General features: G+C 44.0%; 1 protein-coding gene across 10 annotated transcripts in view; it reads left to right on the forward strand.

The window, feature by feature from the left end:
- Positions 1-19,450, forward strand: part of LOC103544955 (zinc finger protein 709-like) — a 381,325-nt gene extending 361,875 nt beyond the window's left edge. For 5 of the 10 annotated variants that reach the window (XM_070625398.1, XM_070625385.1, XM_070625388.1 and 2 more), the window contains 3 exons: positions 15,506-15,632; positions 16,094-16,154; positions 16,526-19,450. In XM_070625398.1, coding sequence (XP_070481499.1) covers positions 15,506-15,632; positions 16,094-16,154; positions 16,526-18,434 — 2,097 coding nt within the window. In that variant the 3' untranslated portion in view covers positions 18,435-19,450. Of the gene's footprint in view, positions 1-4,896; positions 5,007-15,505; positions 15,633-16,093; positions 16,155-16,525 lie in introns of those variants that run through there. The other 5 variants (XM_070625390.1, XM_070625389.1, XM_070625386.1 and 2 more) reach the window with 2 other exon arrangements.
- Positions 19,451-20,252: the final 802 nt, after the last annotated feature.

The raw sequence follows: 20,252 nt of genomic DNA on the forward strand, positions 1-20,252 counted from the left end.
CTTTTTGGTGTTTTCAAATGAAATGTCAGGGCTCAGACTTGCAGACCACAAGTGGTCAAGTGTGATTTCTTGCCATGGAAATAGTTCACTAGCATGTTTTTTTTCTGAAAGGAATAAATATTTTTGGTTTTTCCTTGAAGTAGTCCAAGTGCCTTATAATTTTCTGCCCTATTTTCCATGGAAAGGCTGGGCTTAAGTGATTTTGCTGGATTCTTCAAACACTGGGTTTGTTTCATTTAAAAAAACTTGATGTTCCAAAGCCTCTGGGGATGCTGAGGCCTGCAGTGACAGGGACAAGCTGAGGCCCCCAGGGCCCACAGAGGGAAGGCCTTGAAGGCCCAGTTGTCCTTCCTGGGGAGCCTCACCCTGCAGGTGTCCTACTGCTCACACCCCCATGGAAGGAGCCTTTATCCTGAGAGGAGCTGCAGAGCCCTGGAAAGCTGGGGGTGCACGTGCTCATGGGGTGGGGAGTGACGCCCTTTCTGAGGCTGTGGTTGTGGTTCCTTAGGCCTGGACATTTTAGACATTGTTTGAGTTTTGCACCCACACTGTAGGTGCACTGAGAGTATAATCTGTGCACAGTGAGGAAGTCTGTGAAGGTCAGGTGTTCCATCCTGTGGACAAAGGGTTCATGAATTTGGAGTTCATGTGGGTCAGAAGCTTAAACTGCATGCGGCTGAGAGTTTCCTCACTTGTGAGGATGGGAGCCTGGGGGAGCCAGTGCCTCCATGCTCACAGGAGAGGGAGGGTGTGTGGGGCTCCACAGTCCATTCCTGTGGCTTCTCAGGGGACCCCACCCTCCTTCACCAGCCACAAAGCACTGTAGGGCTTACATCTCAACTGGGAGTGTGTCTGCCCTAATTTGCGATGTAGTCACTTTCTGAGTGTGTTTTCCTTCTGAACTGTAGGCAAACAGGCAGTTCCTGTGAGCTGATTCATATACTCTTGTTTCTGTCCTTGGATTCCTGTATAAGGTGAAGATTGCAGCCCTTTGATTCTAGTTTCCATTCACACCTGGGGTTTTAAAATGTCAGTTGATAGAGATGATGTGAGTCAGGTGAGAAAATTATAGAAGCAAATAGAATTTTTGTTCCATTGAGGCTCGAGCACCTCAAGATGTGAGATGGGTTTACTTAAGTTTTCAGGTGCTTCTTCCAATTTTAGGTCAGTTTTTGTGTGCCCATGTCCTTAGAAGACACTTAAAAGTGTCTACGGCAGGAACATGGAAGGAGCTAGAGGGAGTCATGCTAAGTGAAATGAGGCAGTCTGAGAAAGACAAACACCAGATGATTTTACTATCGTGGAATATAAACAAGTACTGGGACAAAGAAAACAGGTCAGTGGTTAACAGGGGAAGGGGAGTGGGGCGGGGCACTGGGAGTGAAGGGGAGCACTTATGTGGTGACAGTCAAGAAATAATGAACAACCGAAATCTCACATTCATGTAAACTATTATGAACTCAAAAAAAAAAAAGTCAATAGTATTCCAGGCCTGGCCCAGTGGCGCAGCAGTTCGGATCCCGGGTGTGGACATGGCACTGCTTGGCACACCATGCTGTGGTAGGTGTACCACATATAAAGTCGAGGAAGATGGGCATAGATGTTAGCTCAGGGCCAGTCTTACTCAGGAAAAACGAGGAGGATTGGCTCACATGTTAGCTCAGGGCTAATCTTCCTTAAAAAAAAAAGTCTATACTATTCCTCAGCGTTGCTGGCAGCCTCACAGGGCAAGGAATGACAGGTACCACCCAGGGTACTTGGTTGTTTAAGTAATCAGAGGGTATTGATAAAGGGAAACAGGACGAGGAGCGGGGATACAGGGAAACAACAAACCGGTACTCACACCATCCACACCACAGTCAGCCGGGAAGTCCCGACAGTTTGCACGGCAGGTGGGATGCCGATTGTCCGAGTCTGAGGCAAAGCGTCCTTTCCTCAGTGACACTCCCAATCGTTATGTGCCTGGGACTCCCTTTATCCTAGGGTTTCTCTGGGTTCCGACTCTGGTTTCAGACATTTGGATACTTTAAGTCATTTCTTCTTGTTCCCACGGATGGGGTGCTTCTATCTTTTTTGTTCCCACGGATGGGATGTTTCTAAAGTCCCATCAGGTGCCCGTCGGGGTGGCCAGTCCAGACAAGGAACATGGCGCAGGACATATTCTTTGTAACTTGTGCCTTAGAGTCAGGGCTGAAGTGGCCACCTTTGGCCCCGAGCCCAGCCACATTCATTCGTGTAGGGCCCAGGCCCAGTGTCCTTAGAAGGCGGGGAGGTCTGTGAACTCTGTACACCCAGGCAGATGAATTCCTACTTTACTGGATGTGAAGGGAAAGTCCTTGAATTTCTGTTTTCATTGAGAGGAGGAAACAGGTCAAAGCTTATGTAGATATTTGGAATTCCTAGTTTATCACAGGGCTTAATTGTACACCCCAATGTGTTATAATATGCTACTTGTTCCTGAAAATATCCCCAGTGTGACATATAGTGGAGGGACAAACGATAATGCCCTTGTCCTTTTAGTTAGAAAGGGTTTGGTGGGGCTGGCCCAGTGGCCGAGTGGTTGAGTTTGCTTGCTGTGCTTCGGCGGCCCAGGGTTTCGCAGGCTCAGATCCTGGTTGAGGCCATGGCACTGCTCATTGTGCCATGCTGAGGCGGCGTCCCACATGCCACAACTAGATGGACCCACAACTGAAATATACAACTATCTCCTGGGGAACCGTGGGGAGAAAAAGGAGAAAAAAGGATTGGCAACAGTTGTTAGCCTGGGTGGCAATCTTTAAAATAAAACATGGGCGTTTTGTAAGTTTTTTTAATGTTTACAGTTTTATTAGTGTTTTTAAAATTATTTTAAGTTTATTTTTCCATATATATTTATTTTTTTCTGTGCACATCGTAATATATTTTGCATTCTGTGTGGATGACATCATGTTGGCCATCCGAAGACCAATTATAGTCTATCACCACAGGTGTTCCCAGTCACTCCCGTCACCCCCCGACCCGGCAACCACCAACATAATCTCTGTTGCCGTGTGTTTGTTGTTTTCGTCTTCTACTTATGAGTGAGATCATATGGCACTTGACCCTGCCCCACTGACTGCCACCCTGAAGGTCCATCCATGTTGTCCCTTCATTTCTCCTGGCAGAGCAGCACTCCACTGCGTACACACAGCACATCTTCCCTATCCGTGTGTCCCTCGATGGGCATCTAGGTCCGCTCCAAGTCCCGGCCACCGTGAATAATGCAGCAGTGAACACAGGGGTGCAGGTATCTTGATGCATTTGTCTTTTCAAGTTCCCAGGATAAACACCCAGCAGTGGACCAGCTGGCTCACCTGGTAAGTCCATACAGGAAATCCATACTGCTTTCCACAGTGGCTGCACAGCCCGCACCCCCAGCAGCAGTGTACGAGGGTTGTTAGTGTTTAAAGGATTAAGTCTTGGAGTGGTTTCTCTCTAGACAAGTTAAAATCAAATTAACTTTAAATATGAAAAGTCAATTAAACATGATGGTCAATAGGAAATTAAGGAGTATAAACACTTTTCTCATTTTCAATAAATAATGAATGAGAAGGTTAAAACTTTCCTGAGACTGGGGCTGGCCTGGTGGTGTGGTTGTTGGGTTCACAGACTCTGCTTCAGCAGCCCGGGGTTCCCAGGTTCAGATCCCGGATGTGAACGTCCACACCACTCATCAAGCGATAGCTAAAGGGCAAAGGAGTTTCTTTCTGAAGGGATGAAAATGTTGAAAAACTGTTGTGATTATCGCACGTATCTGTACACTTTAAGAGGGTGCACTGTGCAGTCTATGCATTACATCTCGAGAAAGCTGTTGAAGTAAATAAATCAGTAAAGTTCCAAAATCCAGGCATATAAGAATTTCCAACTTCACACATCCATTACCTCAGTTAGCTTTTGTGTGTGTGTGGTGAGAATGTTTAAGAGCCATTCTCTCAGCTAATTTCCATTATACAATACAGAAAAAGTCTATCAAATCATCTTGTTGTAATCTTTAACTACCGACACTTTTATTAGTCAATTATACCTCGTTAAAGCTGAGGGGGTGGGGAGAAGAGTTTCCGGTGGCATCCCACATTTGCATAACAATATACAATTGAAAATGGGAATCAGTTGCTTGAGGGATATTACTCGGTTTACATTTGAAAGTTCTCGAGGGACACAGGAAAAAATTGATCCAAGAGAAACTTCCTTCCAGTGGAAAACGTACAGTTGGAAATTTGGTGACCACATCTCGTTGCTTGCGGTTGGTGAGAAGAGTCCCTGCCCCCCGCTAGGGCTGTGGGGTTCCAACTTCCCAACGGAGCCCAGGGCCCCGGGATTCTATATCCTAAGAAGCAAATGAGTGGGGGTGGGGCGGGGATGGTGGGAATGCTGATCGCTGGAAGGCGGAAAGATCAAAATGGGGCCAGACACTTGATCCCAGCTGGGGAGGTCACGTTTAAGTGTCTTGCTTTTGTAAACAAGGGTCACAGTTCCACGAGTGGCCTCGCAGCCTTACGCCAAGCCCTTGACCCCTAGAGGACCGAAGAGCCTCTTTTCCAGTGTGTCCTGGTGTTGGCCACCCTCTAGTTGTACTTGCTCCTTCTTGAAACTGAATCAGGGATTCCCTGTGCACACCTGCAACAAGTCGTCTTACAGAAGCTGCGGGGAGAGCACAGTCAGCCCCAGGCCTGGAAAGAGTCCTGTTTCAATGCAAATGAGCGAGAAAGGACAGATTCTGGCCCAGCTGGGGAAGGTGTGTCCCTTGAGCCCAGCCTCCTCGGGAGGGGCGTGTCCTCGGGAACTGTTCAATCAGGGGCAGCGCTGGGGCTGTGGGTGGGGCTACGCGGCGCAGCTGCGTGGACGTCTGGTTGGTTCCGGGCTCAGAATCGCGTGTTGCCTGTTTCGCTGCTCTCGGGTGGCTCTGCCGCAGCTTCTCTCAGGCTTTTACCTGCGCCTGTCCTGTGGGTCCTAGGAAGGACTCGGGGGACCCAGGAGCCCTAGAAATGGTGAGTGTGCGGCCCCGGGGTGAGGACCGGGAGGAGGGGCTGGTGGGAAGCGGCGGGGCGGGCCCGGCCTCCCGCGGTCCCCTCCGGGGTCTGCGGCCCCGAGTCCGCGTTGGCGCCGCTCGGCCCTCAGGCCCCTCGGGCCGCAGCGTGGGGGCGGGGCCGGGAGCCAGGCCCCGGGCGTCCTGTGGTCCCTGCGCGCGGCGACTTGGGCCGGAGCGTCTCTGGGCCGCTGTGCGGCCGCAGCCCCGCGTGTCCCAGACGGTGCGGGGCCCGCGGGAGGGTCCGCAGGACAGTCGGGCCTCGGTCTCCGGGTCCGTGCGGGGAGGGGCTGCGGTCTGTGGTCCCCAGGGCCTCCTTTCTCCTCAGAGGGGCCCCGTTGTCTCCTGAGTTTTCCAAATGTTTGGGGAGCAGCGTCTCAATCCACAGTCCTTTCCCCACAGGCTGCTCTGCCTGGGGCTGACAGTAAATCCGTAAATTTTCAGATGCCTCCCCGGCCTCCCAAAGCCACTTCCCCTCTTTCATTCACAGGATCCTCATGAACACTTTGTCCTCCATGGCGCATTTCAAACAGACTCAATACTTTAAATTCTTATCATTATGCCCTAGAGCCCTGGATGGCTCTACTTTCAAGATTATATTTGTCTGTGGATATTTTACATGAGAGGAAAGCAGAGAATAAGCACTGGGAACTACACTGTAGGAAATCCTGGTGCCTCTCCCCGGATCATCTGGGCCCAGACATCCCATGGCAAGTCCTTTGGGTGGGGGTTCCCCTTGGAGAAATGTCATGGGTGATCTGTGCCATTGGCATTGCCACACACCCCCAGGTTTGTGAACGAGAAAAAATTATTCCCTTATTTCTTTTTTTTAGAAAGTGGTTCAGTTTTATTGGTTTTTTTTTTTTTTTTTTAAGATTTTATTTTTTTCCTTTCTCTCCCCAAAGCCCCCCGGTACACAGCTGTATATTCTTCGTTGTGGGTCCTTCTAGTTGTGGCATGTGGGACGCTGCTTCAGCATGGCTTGATGAGCAGTGCCATGTCCGCACCCAGGATTCGAACCAACGAAACACTGGGCCGCCTGCAGCGGAGCACTCGAACTTAACTGCTGGGCCACGGGGCCAGCCCCAATTATTCACTTATTTAAGTGTCCGTTTTGGAAGAAGGGTAAATATATTTAATCTGTAGAGATTGGAAGACACTATAAAGTAGTTCCAGACAGGCAACAAGGAGCTGAATTTCAGAAAAAAATGTAATACTCCTTTGTTGCGTTCCATTTGTTAAGAATACCTGGTTCACTGTCTCTTCCCTTGAGTGTCTGTCGTTAGTTTCTGAGGTGTGTTCCTTACTTTTGGATGCTTCCAAAGGAGATTCCCTGGCTGAGACCTGCAAACCACAAGTGTTCAAGTGTGATTTCTTGTCATGGAAATAATGTCACCACAGGACCAAAAACAGAATTGTCATCCCGATTCATGCGTCTTTGGCATAAGGGCTATTCTGAGCTGATGATTATTAAAGAGCAGCAGACACAGGGAAAGCTCTGAAAACCTAGTAGAAGTTACCCTTTTGTAAGGGAAATTTACATTCTAAGAGAAACGTCCCTTTGTAAGCTTGCCTCCCTCTGTGTGCCAGGAAGGGCAGGATGACTCTAGATCTCTAGAAACTCTTACCAGTGGAGAAGGCAATGAGTTAAATCTGCATGACAACTTGCCCCTTGTTCACCGTGCTTTTCCTGCTAACCTCCCACCAGTAACCCCATCTTAACAGCAGGATGTTAAAGGTCTTTGTCACAGGCTGCCGCCAGCCAGGAGCCTGTGCAGAAGAGAAAGTTTTGATCTGCCAGTCTGACCTCACCCTGCTTTGCATCCCAGCCGGCCCTCCCTGCTCCCTTAAGCCTCAGCCCTCGCTTTGGATGAGGGAGACAGAGTTGACAGCCTGTCCTCCTGTCTCCTGGCCAGTCGATGGCACAGTCAACTGTTTCTTCTTTCAAAGCCTGGTGTGCCATGGTCTCAGCTTCTCTGTGCATCAGGTGGCGAGCCCTCGGTCAGTAACAGTAGCAACTCACATTTTTTCTTAAAGGAATAGACATTTGTGCTTTTCTAGTTGAAGTGGTAGAAATGCCATATAATTTTTTCCCTTATTTTCTGTGGAAGGACTGGGTTTAAGTGATTTTGCTGGATTGTTCCAGCACTGGGTTTGTGTGATTTAAAATAATGATGATGTTCCGTTCCAGAGCATCTCCAGTGGGGAGCAGAGGCCCCCAGTCCAAGACACAAGCTAAGGCCCCCTTGGGCCTGCAGAGGAAAGGCCTTGAAGGCCCAGTTGTCCTTACTGGGGGGCCTCCCCTGAAGGTGTCCTACTGCTCACACCCCCGTGGTAGGAGCCTTTATCCTGAGAGGAGCTGCAGAGCCCTGGAAAGCTGGGGGTGCACATGCTCATGGGGTGGGGAGTGATGCCCTTTCTGAGGTTGTGGTTGTGTCTGGACATTTTAGACATTGTTTGTTTTTTGTACCCACACTGTAGGTGCACTGAGAGTGTAATCTGTGCATTGTGAGAAAGTCTGTGAAGATCAGGTGTTCCATCCTGTGGACAAAGGGTTCATGAATTTGGAGTTCATGTGGGTCAGAAGCTTAAACTGAATACAGATGAGGTTTCCTCACTTGTGAGAGTGCGAGCCTGAGGGAGGCAGTGCCTCCATGCTTACAGGAGAGGCAGAGTGTGTGGGGCTCCCAGAGTCCATTCCTTTGGCTGCTCAGGGGTCCCCACCCCCCTTCTCCAGGGACTGACCCTCTCCAGGGGATCTGTCTCCACTGGGAGAGTGTACACCTCACGTCTGGGAATATGGTCCCTTTCTGAGTGTGGGTTTCCTTCTGAACTGCAGGCCAGCAGGCTGCTTCCATGAGCTGATTGGAATATTCCTGTTTCTGTCCTCGGGTTCCTTTATCAGTTGAAGATTGCAGTCCTCTGATTCTAGTTCCCATTTCCACTTGGGGTTTGAAAATGTAATTTCAGAGATATGATGTGACTGAGGCAAAAATTTGTGGAAACAAACAATGTTTTCCCATTTAGACAAGAGAACCTCAAGATGTGCGATGGGTGTATGTCAGTTCTCAGGTACATTTTCCATGTTTAGGTCAGTCTTATTCCTGGGTAAATCTAGTGGAGGCACAAAAGAAAATGCCCCTTGTCTTTTTTGTTAGAAAGAGCTTGGTAAATTTTTTATGTTTTACAGTTTTATGTCCATTAGTGTTTAAAGGATTAAATCTTGGAATGGTTTCCTATGTCGAAATGTTAAAGCTAAAAGTTATTTAAAAATTGTGATCAAACATAGGAAAATATGGCATATATAAATCTCTCCTTATTCTATGTTTTTGAGGAAGATGCACCCTGAGCTAGGATCTATGCCCATATTCCTCTATTTTATATGTGGGACGCCTGCCTCAGCCTGGCTTTGTAAGAGGTGCGTAGGTCAATGACCAGGATCCAAACTGGTGAAGCCCAGGCCTCTGAAGCAGAGCATGTGCCCTTAACCACTGTATCACTGGGCCAGCCCGTGTCTCCCCTTATTTGAAATAAGTAGTGCGTGGGAAGGTTTAAAAAATTCGTAAGAGAGGAAACTGACTGAAGGAGACTCCCTGCCTGTGATCCTGCCCCACTCCTCTGCTCTGACTCCAGCCTCCCTACATGACCAGTTTTGCTCACTGCTTCACCATCCTGCTAGTGTTTCTTTATATAAAAACAAGCCAGTGCGAATGCCTATTTTTTTCCCCCAAGTTTGTTCTTGTAATGAATGGGAGGGTTTGGTACTGATGATGTTTGATGACTGAACACTTAAGCCTCACCCTCTCTTTCCCCTGGGCCTCCTTCCCTGGACAGGCTGATGAGAAAGCCTGGAGGCTCCTGCACTGTGGGCTGCTGCTTGCTGGGCAGCTCCTCCTGGGCGCTGTGCTGCCCTGTGCTGCACTGTTGACCCCACCAAGCCTGGGTTCTAACTGTGGAGGACTCTGAGTTGGCAGTTTTGGAAATTCCTGTCCTCTGAGAGCAGGAGTCTGGGAATCAGGCCCTCCTTAATGTGATCTTCTGTCACTGTCTTGGGTGGCATGTGTTTGTGTGTTGAAAGTGAAGGGGAGACTGAGGCTGGAGTCGCCTTGACATTAGGGGGAGTCTGCGGTTATGAGGCAGATTGTACCCTGTCATTTAGCTGAGCCCATCAGATGGTCACTCCTTCAAGAGCAATTATTTCAGAGAGAAAGAAGGGACAGGAAAGTGCAGCATGTAGGAAGCAAGATTCCAGAGGGCTCCCCAGGGCCCCTAAGTCACTCTTCTGCTGCAACAGAGGGTCTATTGCAACAAAGACCCTGACCCTCTGGGTTATAGTGACAACACCACAGTCTGACTTTGTCAGAGCAAAGGGATTGTTTCAACCCAACTTAAGCCCAGGCACTTGAACTCTATAAAGCAACCAGTTGTCTTGCCCCTTTGTGGGAAAAGAACTCTGGAAATCTCTTGACTCAGAGATCCTCAAAATAGAAGTCAGAGTCACACTTGTATGTACACTAATAGGTCTACAATAGCAGGACACTCGTCATCCACCTTGGGGTTCTGCCACTCCTGATAGTGACCATGGCACTTTTCAGAGGATCCAGTGCTGTGCTCCCCAACAAGGCATTCGATGGAAGTTTCCCCTCCCCTGTGGATCTCAGGCTCCTAGAGCACAGACTGGCTTCCTGAGATCAGTTGAAGTCATGGCACAACTAGAAGGACCTGTGACTAGAATATACAACCATGTATTGGGGGCTTTTGGGAGAAGAAGAAGAAGAAAAACAGATTGGCAACAGATGTTAGCTCAGGGCCCATCTTGCAAAAAGAATATCTTGAAGTCAGTTGAATGAGAGCTGTCTTGTTTCAGTAAAAAAGGGCTGAATTGTAATGCATCTGTCGTCTTCATTTTTTCAAAAGACAACGGTTTTAAGTTTACATAAAAATTGATTAGGATTTTCAGTTCCCACATAACCCTTCTCTCTGCATCCACACAGTTTGCACTCTTTCACATTTGCTATCACTGTGGCACACTTTTTACAATTTCCAAGCCCATATGGACGCATTACAGTGCACGGTGCACATTAGCGTTGACCCTGTGTGTTACACACTGTGTGGCTTTTGAGAAATGTGTAATGACGTGTCCCCATCATTTCTGTATCATGGAGTGTAGTTTCGCTTCCCTGAAACTCATCTGTGCTTCACCTGTTGACTTATCCCTCCCTGCAACCTCCAAACCCTTCGCAAGTAAAGATGTTTCTAGTGTGTCTTAGTTTTCTCGTTTCCAGAATGTCATCTGCTTGGAATCATACACCACAGACCCTTTGTCACATTGGCTTCTTCACTTAGGAATAAGTTTTAAGGTCCCTCCATGTGTTTTCATGGCTGGATACCTCACTTCTTTTTATCATTGGACGGTGTTTCATTGTTTGGATGCACCACTGATTGACTGTTCGATACTTGAAGGACATCTTGTTGAAAATTCTAACTCTTCCCAATTATGAATAAAGTGCTTCTAAACATTCTTATGTAGGTTTTGTGCGAACATAAGGTTTCAGCTCATTTGGGAAAATACCACCGACCGTGATTGCTGGCTCTTACTCTATGTAGTGACAGTGTATTTTATTCTGAAAGAAGATTCCTGTCTTCAGTGTGGGTGTTCCCATTCCCGTTTCCCCCTGGGATGAACGAGGATTCCCTGTGGCTTTCCATCTTCACCGATATTTGCTGTTCTGAATATTTTGACTTTTACCAATTTAATAAGTGTTTAGTGATCCCCATTGTTTTCTTTGCAATTTCCTAATGACATTTGATGAGGATTATGTTTCATTTTGCTTATTTCCCATCTAGATCTCTTCTTCAGTGAGCTGTCTGCAGATCTTTTGCCCATTTTTAATTGCATTTTTTTACTCTATCAAAGTTTAAGAATTCTTTGCATGTTTCACATACCCGTCATTTATCCAACGGTGTTTTACAGACATTTTCTCTTACTCTGAATTGTGTTGATCTTCCCTTTACCCCATCTTTCTCAGAGGAGGAGTCTTTCCTTTTAATTAAGTGAAATTTCTGGTGTTGTCTTTTGTGGACCTTGCCTTTGGTTTTCTATGTGAAAATTCATCAACATACACAAGGTCATCCAGATTTTCTTCTGTGTTCTCTTGTAGGAGTTTATTCCTTTGGCATTTTACATTCAGATGTGTGATGTGTTTTGACTTAATTTTCCTGAAAAGTGTCAGGCCTATGACTACATTTGTTTTGTGTGTGTGTATTTGCACGTGGGTATCCATTATTTCTACCACTGTTTTTTAAAATACCTTCTTTGTCATTTGAATCTCCTTTCCTTCTTTGTCAAAAATCAGTTGACTCTATTCATGTGAGTCTAGAAGGAAAGCAGTCGACTCACATATCCTGCAAGCTTGCTGTACTCTCTCATTAATCCCAGGAGTCATTTCTGTCATTGTGAATTCTTCCAGTTGTTGCGTAGAGACAATCATATCATTTGGAACAAACACCATGAATTCAGCTACAGGATTTGTGAAGATGTTCTTTCTCAAGAAGTGGAAGTTCCCCTCTATTACTAGTTTATCATAAATGGATGTTGCATTTTCTCAATTCTTAGTTTATATTCGTTTTGGACAAGCAGCTTTTTTCTTTTCATTTTGTCCATTGATTTCCCACAATGACATTCATTTCCTTTCTGATTTTTATTATTTTTGCTTTGGATTTAATTTGTTCTTTTTATTCTTTGCTAAGGTACATGCTTGCATTAGTGACTAGAGAGCTTTGATTTTTCCAGTGTATTTCTTTGATGGCATGAATTTCCCCCTATATACTCCTTTCGCTACATCCAGGAACCTTTGCTATGTTGTGTTTTCATTCTTTTAGTTCAAAATAATTTTTCATTTTTCTTGAGACTTGTAGTTTGATTCTCTGTAGTTTAGAAGTGTATTTTTGGATCTCCACATATGAGGGGGTTTTCCGACTATTGCTGGTATTGACTTCTAGAGGAATGCCTATGTGGTGTGAGAGAATATTTTGCATGATTTCTGTTCTTTCAGATTTGTTAAGGTGTGCTTTATGTCCCAGAATGTGGTTTGTTTTGGTGAATGTTCCATGTGAACCTGAGAAGAATGTATATTCTGCTGTTCTGTGAGTATTCCACAGATTACAGTGAAACCCAGCAGTTTCGCAGTGCTGTTCATTGCACCTCTGTCCTTCCTCACTTCCTGCCTACTGAAATGTCTAATTCCCGATGAGGGGGTGTTGACTTCTACAGCTGTGGTACTGGATCTGTATATCTCTCCTGCATTTCATCAGTTCCTCCCTGAGGTGTGTTGCCCCTCTGTTGTTAGGCAGGTACACATGCAGCGTTGCTGTGCCTTCTCAGAGAATAGGCCCCTTTATCCGTACCTGCTGCCCTTCTATCTCTGCATCTTCCTCAGTTTGAAATCTGCATTGTCTATGATGCCTATTCCTCTGGCAGCTTCCTTTGGATTCGTGCTGGCATGGTCTGTTTTTCCCCATCCCTTTACCCTTCATCTGTCTCTGACTTTATAGTTAGAGTGGGTTTCTTGTAGACAACATATAATGGTCTGGTTTTTTGTTAAAGATTGGCGCCTCAGGTAACATCTGTTGCCAGTCATTTTCTTTTTTCCCTTTCTAGATTGCCACCTGAGCTAACAACTCTTGCCAGTCTTTTTCTGCTTTTTCTCCCCAAATCCCCACAGTATATAGTTATATCTTCTAGTTGGGGCATGTGAGATGCTGCCTCAACATGGCCTGATGAGTGGTGCCATGTCCGCGCCCAGGATCCGAGCCCTGGACCACTGAAGCAGAGTGCACGAACTTAACCACTTAGCCTCAGGGCTGCCCCTATAATGGTATTTTTTGAAATCTATTACTGTGTCTTTCAGGTGTAATGAGACCGTTGATGATTCAAGTTTTTATTGATTCAGTTGGATTAATATTTACGCAAATTTTTACTTTCTCCATTTTTACCTTTGTTTTTGTCTTTTTGCCACCTTCTCTGGCTAAAATTGAGCATTTACTGTAATTCTTTTTTCCCCCTCTCTTAGCATATCTGTTACACACATTTTAGTGGTTCCCCTTAAATTTTCAGCATACATTTACAACTAAGCCACCCCTCTGCCAAGTGACACTGTGCCACTTCACTGTGTGCAAGTACCTCTTACACACTGTCCCCAATTTTCCTTTTCCTGTGTCTTCTCACATTGCTGTCATTTATTTCTCTTGCCGGAAGCTTCTCATTACCAAATACATTCTTCCTCACATTAGTTTAAACAAAGTGTCATCTGTTGTATTAATTATAGGAAACATAAAAGATACTTCCCCTCATTTTTTCTTCTTCTAATGCCCTACCTTTATCATTTACATTCTTTCCTGTAAACTTTTGAACAGTTTCCTTCAAAGTATGTGTACTCGGGACGAATTTCCTCCAATTTTGTCTTAGAAAGTCCTTGTACTGAAGGATAATTTTGCTTGACTGAATTCTGGGAAAGTGGGTTTTATTTTCAACACTTTAAATCTTTAAGTCTCCTCTGTTGTTGCATGGTTTTTGAGAAGAAGTCCGATTTAACTCAAATCTTTGTTTCTTTCTGTCGAAGGTGTGTTTCTTCTCTGGGATTTTTCAGTACATTCTCTGTCTGTGATGTGTCTCTAGTTTCACGGTGATACCCTTGGGTGTGCACTTTGTACTTTATTGTAGTTTTCCCTGAGCTTTCTGGACGGACAGTGTTCTGGCTGTCATTAATTTTACGGTATTTTGGTCATTACTATTTCACGTTTTCCTCTGTCTCGCTCTGCTTTTCTTTTCCTTCAGGTTTTCCCATTATGTGGATTTTAAACCTTCTCTTGTAGAGGCTGTCCTAGGCTTCATGGAAATTGGGTTCTCTGTTTCTTGTGATTTTTGCCCTTGCATTAGACTCTGGGGGAATAGATTTCTTTTTTTTAGTACAGGCCTTATTAAGAATAGAACATGTGGGGCAGATTCCAAAATGCCATCTTTCTTTTTGTCTTTCCCAAGTTTGGAGACTCTGGTTTGTCCTGGGACCTCAAGGCTCTCCTGGATCTAAGAAGGGTTGTACATCTCAAGTTTGTTCATTTTCTTCTTGTGAGATCAAGAATGACAGCTTCTAAGCTCCTTAGGCGCAGGATCAGAAGGCGGCAGGGCATCATCCAGAGTGGGTGGTCAGGAAACAGTTCCTCTTGAAGTTGGAGAAAGGAAATTTTATGTTCTTTTGGAGCAAACCAATGTCAAATTTATAATCATGGGCACATTTAACATCAAAGCATTGTGGACTTCAAGGAGCTCCCTTGCAATCTGCAGCTCTCTATTTTTTGTGTTCTTTAAAGGTTTCCACCTGAGCTAACAACCGTTGCCGATCTTCTTCTTTTTTTTTTTCCCTGCTTTTTTACCCCAACCCCCCAGTACATAGTTGTATATTGTACTTGTGAGTGCCTCTGGTTGTGCTATGTGGGCCGCTGCCTCAGCATCACTTAATGAGCAGTGCCATATCCAAAGTGGAGTGCTTGAACTTAACAACTCAGCCACGGGGCCAGCCCCAATCTGCAGCTCTTAACCTACCCTTCAAGGGGAGCAAAGCTCAGGGTACTCCGTTGACATTTGACTAGAAAGAGCTCTTATGGCACATTATTATGTCAGAGTGTGTTCTAAAAATGCTGACAAGTAGCTTTGAGGCCAGTGAGTGTAGGGATCTTGTGGTCTAAGTTTTCATGGCGTCTTCCTTGTGGTTGAGCTCTCAGTTCATCATAATTTCAGCCCCATCAAATCATACAGAGTGAGAAAGGTAGAACCGAGTCTATGATAGATACTACACAAGTTAAAGCAACGTTTTACCACAAGAGGATTTCTATTCAGCCAGCTGCATTTGCTTACCTGTAATGGCCTGGAGTACTTTAGGACAGTGTGGGCAGCTGGGCTTGGTCAAAGTGTCATTTCACAGGCCTCCTGGACTCTTAGTTTGGTGACGGGACCAGACCAAAAAGCTTCCAGTTATTCACTGTGTTTCTATGCCCTGACACATCCCTTAGATTTCACCCTCTGCCTCATGGAGTGCTGTAACCGGTGGGTAGTATGGAAGAAGATGAAACAAGTTTTCTTACGAAGAATCGTTGGTCCACAAATGATATTTGCTTCATTTGTATAGCATTTCTGTCATTTCCCAACCTTTTCTGGAACTTGTTATTAGAGAGAAATCGGATGTAATGTCATCACAGTAAAACTGTGTAAATATTTCCACGTGTTCATAATATTGTTAAATTGATGAGATTGTGTACAGAAGACAGCGAGTTTGTGATGATCACAACATAGAATAAATGTTTGGAGATTATAGAATCCCATGTAACCTTCCTAGAATTGGAGTACAGATCCACAGTGCTGTCAGGCTCACATATTGTAATCTACACACATTTGTGGTCTTTTAGGACTCAGTGACCATTGAGGACGTGGCTGTGAACTTCACCCCAGAGGAGTGGGCTTTACTGGATCCTTCACAGAAGAGACTCCACAGAGATGTGATGTGGGAAACCTCCAGGCACCTGGCCTCAGTAGGTAAGAATGAGGACATTCTGTCACTGCATTAATGAGAGAGCAAGTGCTGCTTGACCATCAACAGTGTTCCAAGGGGCTGGCCTGGTGGCATGGCGGTTACATTCACACATTCCACTCCGGCGGCCCAGGGTTCACTGGTTCAGATCCCGGGTGTGGACATGGCACCGCTTGTCAAGCCATGCTTTGGCAGGCGTCCTACGTATAAAGTAGAGGAAGATGGGCACAGGTGTTAGCTGAGGGCCAGTCTTCCTCAGCAAACAGAGGAGGATTGGCAGCAGAAGTTAGCTCAGGGCTAATCTTCCTCAAAAAGAAAAGAAACAACAGGGTTCTAAAGTGTAGAATGTGGAATGGTGAGGTTGTTAGTAAAGTAGAAATGGTCATCGATTATCACATACTTAAAATCTAAATATTCTTCTATAGTTTCTAATAATTGGAATAAACGTTCTTTGTCTGCATTTCAGGAATAACATGGGAAGGTCATGATATTGAAGATCAGTACAAAGACCTGGGGAGAAAACTCCGGTGAGTGACACAGTAGAAAGCTCTGTCTCATGTAAGAATCCTTGCATGTCAAGACAGTTGTTTTAAAAAGAGCAAACAAAAGAAATAGCCCTTGCTTCACATTTAGGTATTCTTCAAAGATTTCCGTCAAGTACGCTTTCTGAAATGTGATGTAGTGATTCACGTTTTGCAATATATTTTACTTATTAATAGTAGTAATGAATCGGAGCTATGAATATTGCTGTTTGGATAATAGCGGAAAATTCAGTATATTTATTTCAGAGAATTCACAGAAGGAAGAAAACAAACATTTCCTATAAATCATAATAAACATAAGAAATATAAAATCATTGATAGAGAAATCACTAACAGTGTGCTTCTCATTTGTACAGAAAGCATATGGTAGGGAGACTCTGTGACAGTGAAGAGGATAGTCAGTGTGGAGAAAACGTCAGCCTTCTTCCAAATCTCAGTCTGAACAAGAAAACTACAGGAGCTAAACCATGGGGATGCAGTGCATGTGGAAGAGCTTTCACACGTCATTCATTGCTGAAAATGCACATTAGATGTCACACTGAACATAAAACATATGAGTATCAAAAACATGGAGAGAAGCCATATAAATGTAAGGAATGTGGGAAAGCCTTCACTTATCTCACTTTACTTCAAACACATGAAAGAACTCACACTGGAGAGAAACCCTATGAAAGTGAACAATGCAGTAAAGTATTCACTTCTTCTGGTTCTCTTCAAAGACATCAAAGAATTCATATTGGAGAGAAACCCTATGAATGTAAACAATGCAGTAAAGCATTCACTTTTTCCAGATATCTTCAAAAACATGAAAGAACTCACACTGGAGAGAAACCCTATGAATGTGAAAAATGCAGTAAAGCATTCACTTCTTCCAGTTCTCTTCGAATCCATGAAAGAATTCACACTGGAGAGAAGCCCTTTCTATGTAAAAAATGCAGTAAAGCATTCACTTCTTTCGGTACTCTTTCAAGACATGAAAGAACTCATACAGGAGAGAAGCCCTACGAATGTAAACACTGCGGTAAAGCATTCGCTTCCTCCAGTTATCTTCGAATCCATGAAAGAATTCACACTGGCGAGAAGCCCTTTAAGTGTAAAATATGTGGTAAAGCCTTCATTTCTGCCTTTTCTCTCTCAACACATGGAAGAACTCACACTGGAGGGAAACCCTACAAATGTGGAAAATGTGGTAAAGCATTCACTTCTTCCCATTATCTTCAAATACATGAGAGAACTCACACTGGAGAGAAACCCTATGAATGTAAAAAGTGCAGTAAAGCATTTACTTTTTCCAGATATCTTCAAATACATGAAAGAAGTCATACAGGAGAGAAACCCTACAAATGTAAACAATGCAGTAAAGCATTCACTTCCTCCAGTTATCTTCGAATCCATGAAAGAATTCACACTGGCGAGAAGCCCTTCAAATGTAAAATATGTGGTAAAGCCTTCATTTCTGCCTTTTCTCTCTCAACACATGGAAGAACTCACACTGGAGAGAAACCCTACAAATGTGGAAAATGTGGTAAAGCATTCACTTCTTCCCGTTACCTTCAAATACATGAGAGAACTCACACTGGAGAGAAACCCTATGAATGTAAAAAATGCAGTAAAGCATTCACTTCTTCCAGTTGTCTCTCAGTACATGCAAGAAGTCACACTGGAGAGAAACCCTACAAATGTGAAAAATGTGGTAAAGAATTTGCTTCCTCCAGTTACCTTCAAATACATGGAAGAATTCATACTGGAGAGAGACCCTATGAATGTAAGAAATGCAGTAAAGCATTCATTACCTCCAGTTCTCTTCAAATACATGGAAGAATTCATACTGGAGAGAAACCCTATGAATGTAAGAAATGCAGTAAAGCATTCACTTCTTCCAGGTCTCTTCAGATACATGGAAGAATTCATACTGGTGAGAAACCCTATGAATGTAAGAAATGCAGTAAAGCATTCACTACCTCCGGTTATCTTCAAATACATGGAAGAATTCATACTGGAGAGAAACCCTATGAATGTAAAACATGCAGTAAGGCGTTCGCTTGTTCCAGGTCTCTTCAACTACATGGAAGAATTCATACTGGAGAGAAACCGTATGAATGTAAGAAATGCAGTAAAGCATTCACTACCTCCAGTTATCTTCAAATACATGGAAGAATTCATACTGGAGAGAAACCCTATGAATGTAAAAAATGCAGTAAGGCATTCACTTATTCCAGTAATCTTAAAAAACACGAAAGAACTCACTGGAGAGAAACCCTTTGAATGTAAAAAAATGCAGTAAAGCTTTCACTTTTTCTTGTCTTCTTTCAAAACATGGAAGAACTCATACAGGAGAGAAACCCTACGAATGTAAAAAATGTGGTAAAGCATTCACTTCTTCCTGTTTTCTTCGAGTCCATGAAAGAACCCACACTGGAGAGAAACCTTATGAATGTAAAAAATGCAGTAAAGTATTCAGTGTTTCCTGTTCTCCTCGAGAGCATTTAAGAACTCACTGGAGAGAAACACTATGAATGTAGCAAATTCAATAAAGTCTTCACTGCTTCCAGTTCTCTTCGAGTCCATGTAAGAAGTCACAGTGGGGAGAAAGCCTCATAAATGTCCAGAAAGTGAGACAGCCTTTATTGCTCATGCAACCTTTTGAGGATATGTACAAATGCACACTACAGGAGAAACCAGGTAGATAGAAACAATTTGGGAAAGACTTTTGTTATCTCAGTTCTTCTTGAAGGCATGAAAGGACTCACTTGATAAAAACCTCTTGCATGTAAACAGCATGAGAAAGGCTTCAGTTGGCCTACATCCTTCCCTGTGAAACTCCCACCAAAAAGAAATGTAAATGTAAGTCATATGAGAAAGCTTCATGGAAATTAATTTGTATAATGAGGCTGTGGAAAACTTTCAACATGAAGAGTTGTTATAAAAGTAGTAAACGTATTTATCAAGCCTGTTTCTTAAAGTGCAACATTGGACTGTGGATTTGTATTAATTACTTCAGAAATGAATATTGAGGTGAGATGATTCTGCTAGTGAACATAAATGGTAAATAAGATTCATAGGTAGTGCTTTTCCCTTAAATCAGTTAATAATTTTGTAGTTTTAATTTTTTAATAATGTTTTAATTATTCTGTGTTACAGGGGCATTGAAAAATAACAGTTTGTATGTTGTGATTTTCTTACTGGCCTTGTGTTTACAGCTCCTGGATATGCCTAATTGTATATATTGTACATTTTATTTTAACTTTTTATTAAGATTATTACAACCTTGTTAAATTTCAGTTGTAACGTATTCTCAGTCATGTTGTAGGTGTACCACTTCACCCTTTGTGCCCTCCCCCCAAATCCCCTTTCCCCTGGTAAGCACCAATCAGTTCTCTTTGTCTGTATATTTAACTTCCACCTATGAGTGGAGTCATACAGAGATTGTCCTTCTCTATCTGGCTTATTTCACTTAACATAATTCCCTCAAGGTCCATCCATTTTGTTGTGAATGGGATGATTTTATCCTTTTTTACAGCTGAGTAGTATCCCCTTGTATATATACACCACACATCTTCTTTATCCAATCATCTGTTGATGGGCACTTAGGTTGCTTCCATGTCTTGGCTATTGTGAATAATGCTGCAATGAACACTGGGGTGCATGGGACTTTTAGAATTGCTGACTTCAAGCTCTTTGGATAGATACCCAGTAGTGGGATGGCTGGGACATATGGTATTTCTATTTTTAATTTTTTGAGAAATCTCCATACTGTTGTCCATAGTGGCTGCACCAGTTTGCATTCTCACCAGCAGTGTATGAGGGTTCCTTTTTCTCTACAGCCTCTCCAACATTTGTCACTTTTTGTTTATTTTTGCCATTGTCACAGGTGTAAGGTGATATCTTAGTGTAGGTTTGATTTGCATTTCCCTCATGATAGTGATGATGAGCATCTTTTCATGTGTCTATTGGCCATCCGTATATCTGCTTTGAAGAAATGTCTGTTCATGTCTCCAGCCCAGTTTTTGATCGGGTGGTTTGATTTTTTGTTGTTGCGTTGTGTGAGTTCTTTATAGATTAGGGATATTAAGCCTTTGTCGG

Source organism: Equus przewalskii, chromosome 6 (assembly GCF_037783145.1).
Source record: "Equus przewalskii isolate Varuska chromosome 6, EquPr2, whole genome shotgun sequence".
Taxonomy (NCBI): domain Eukaryota; kingdom Metazoa; phylum Chordata; class Mammalia; order Perissodactyla; family Equidae; genus Equus; species Equus przewalskii.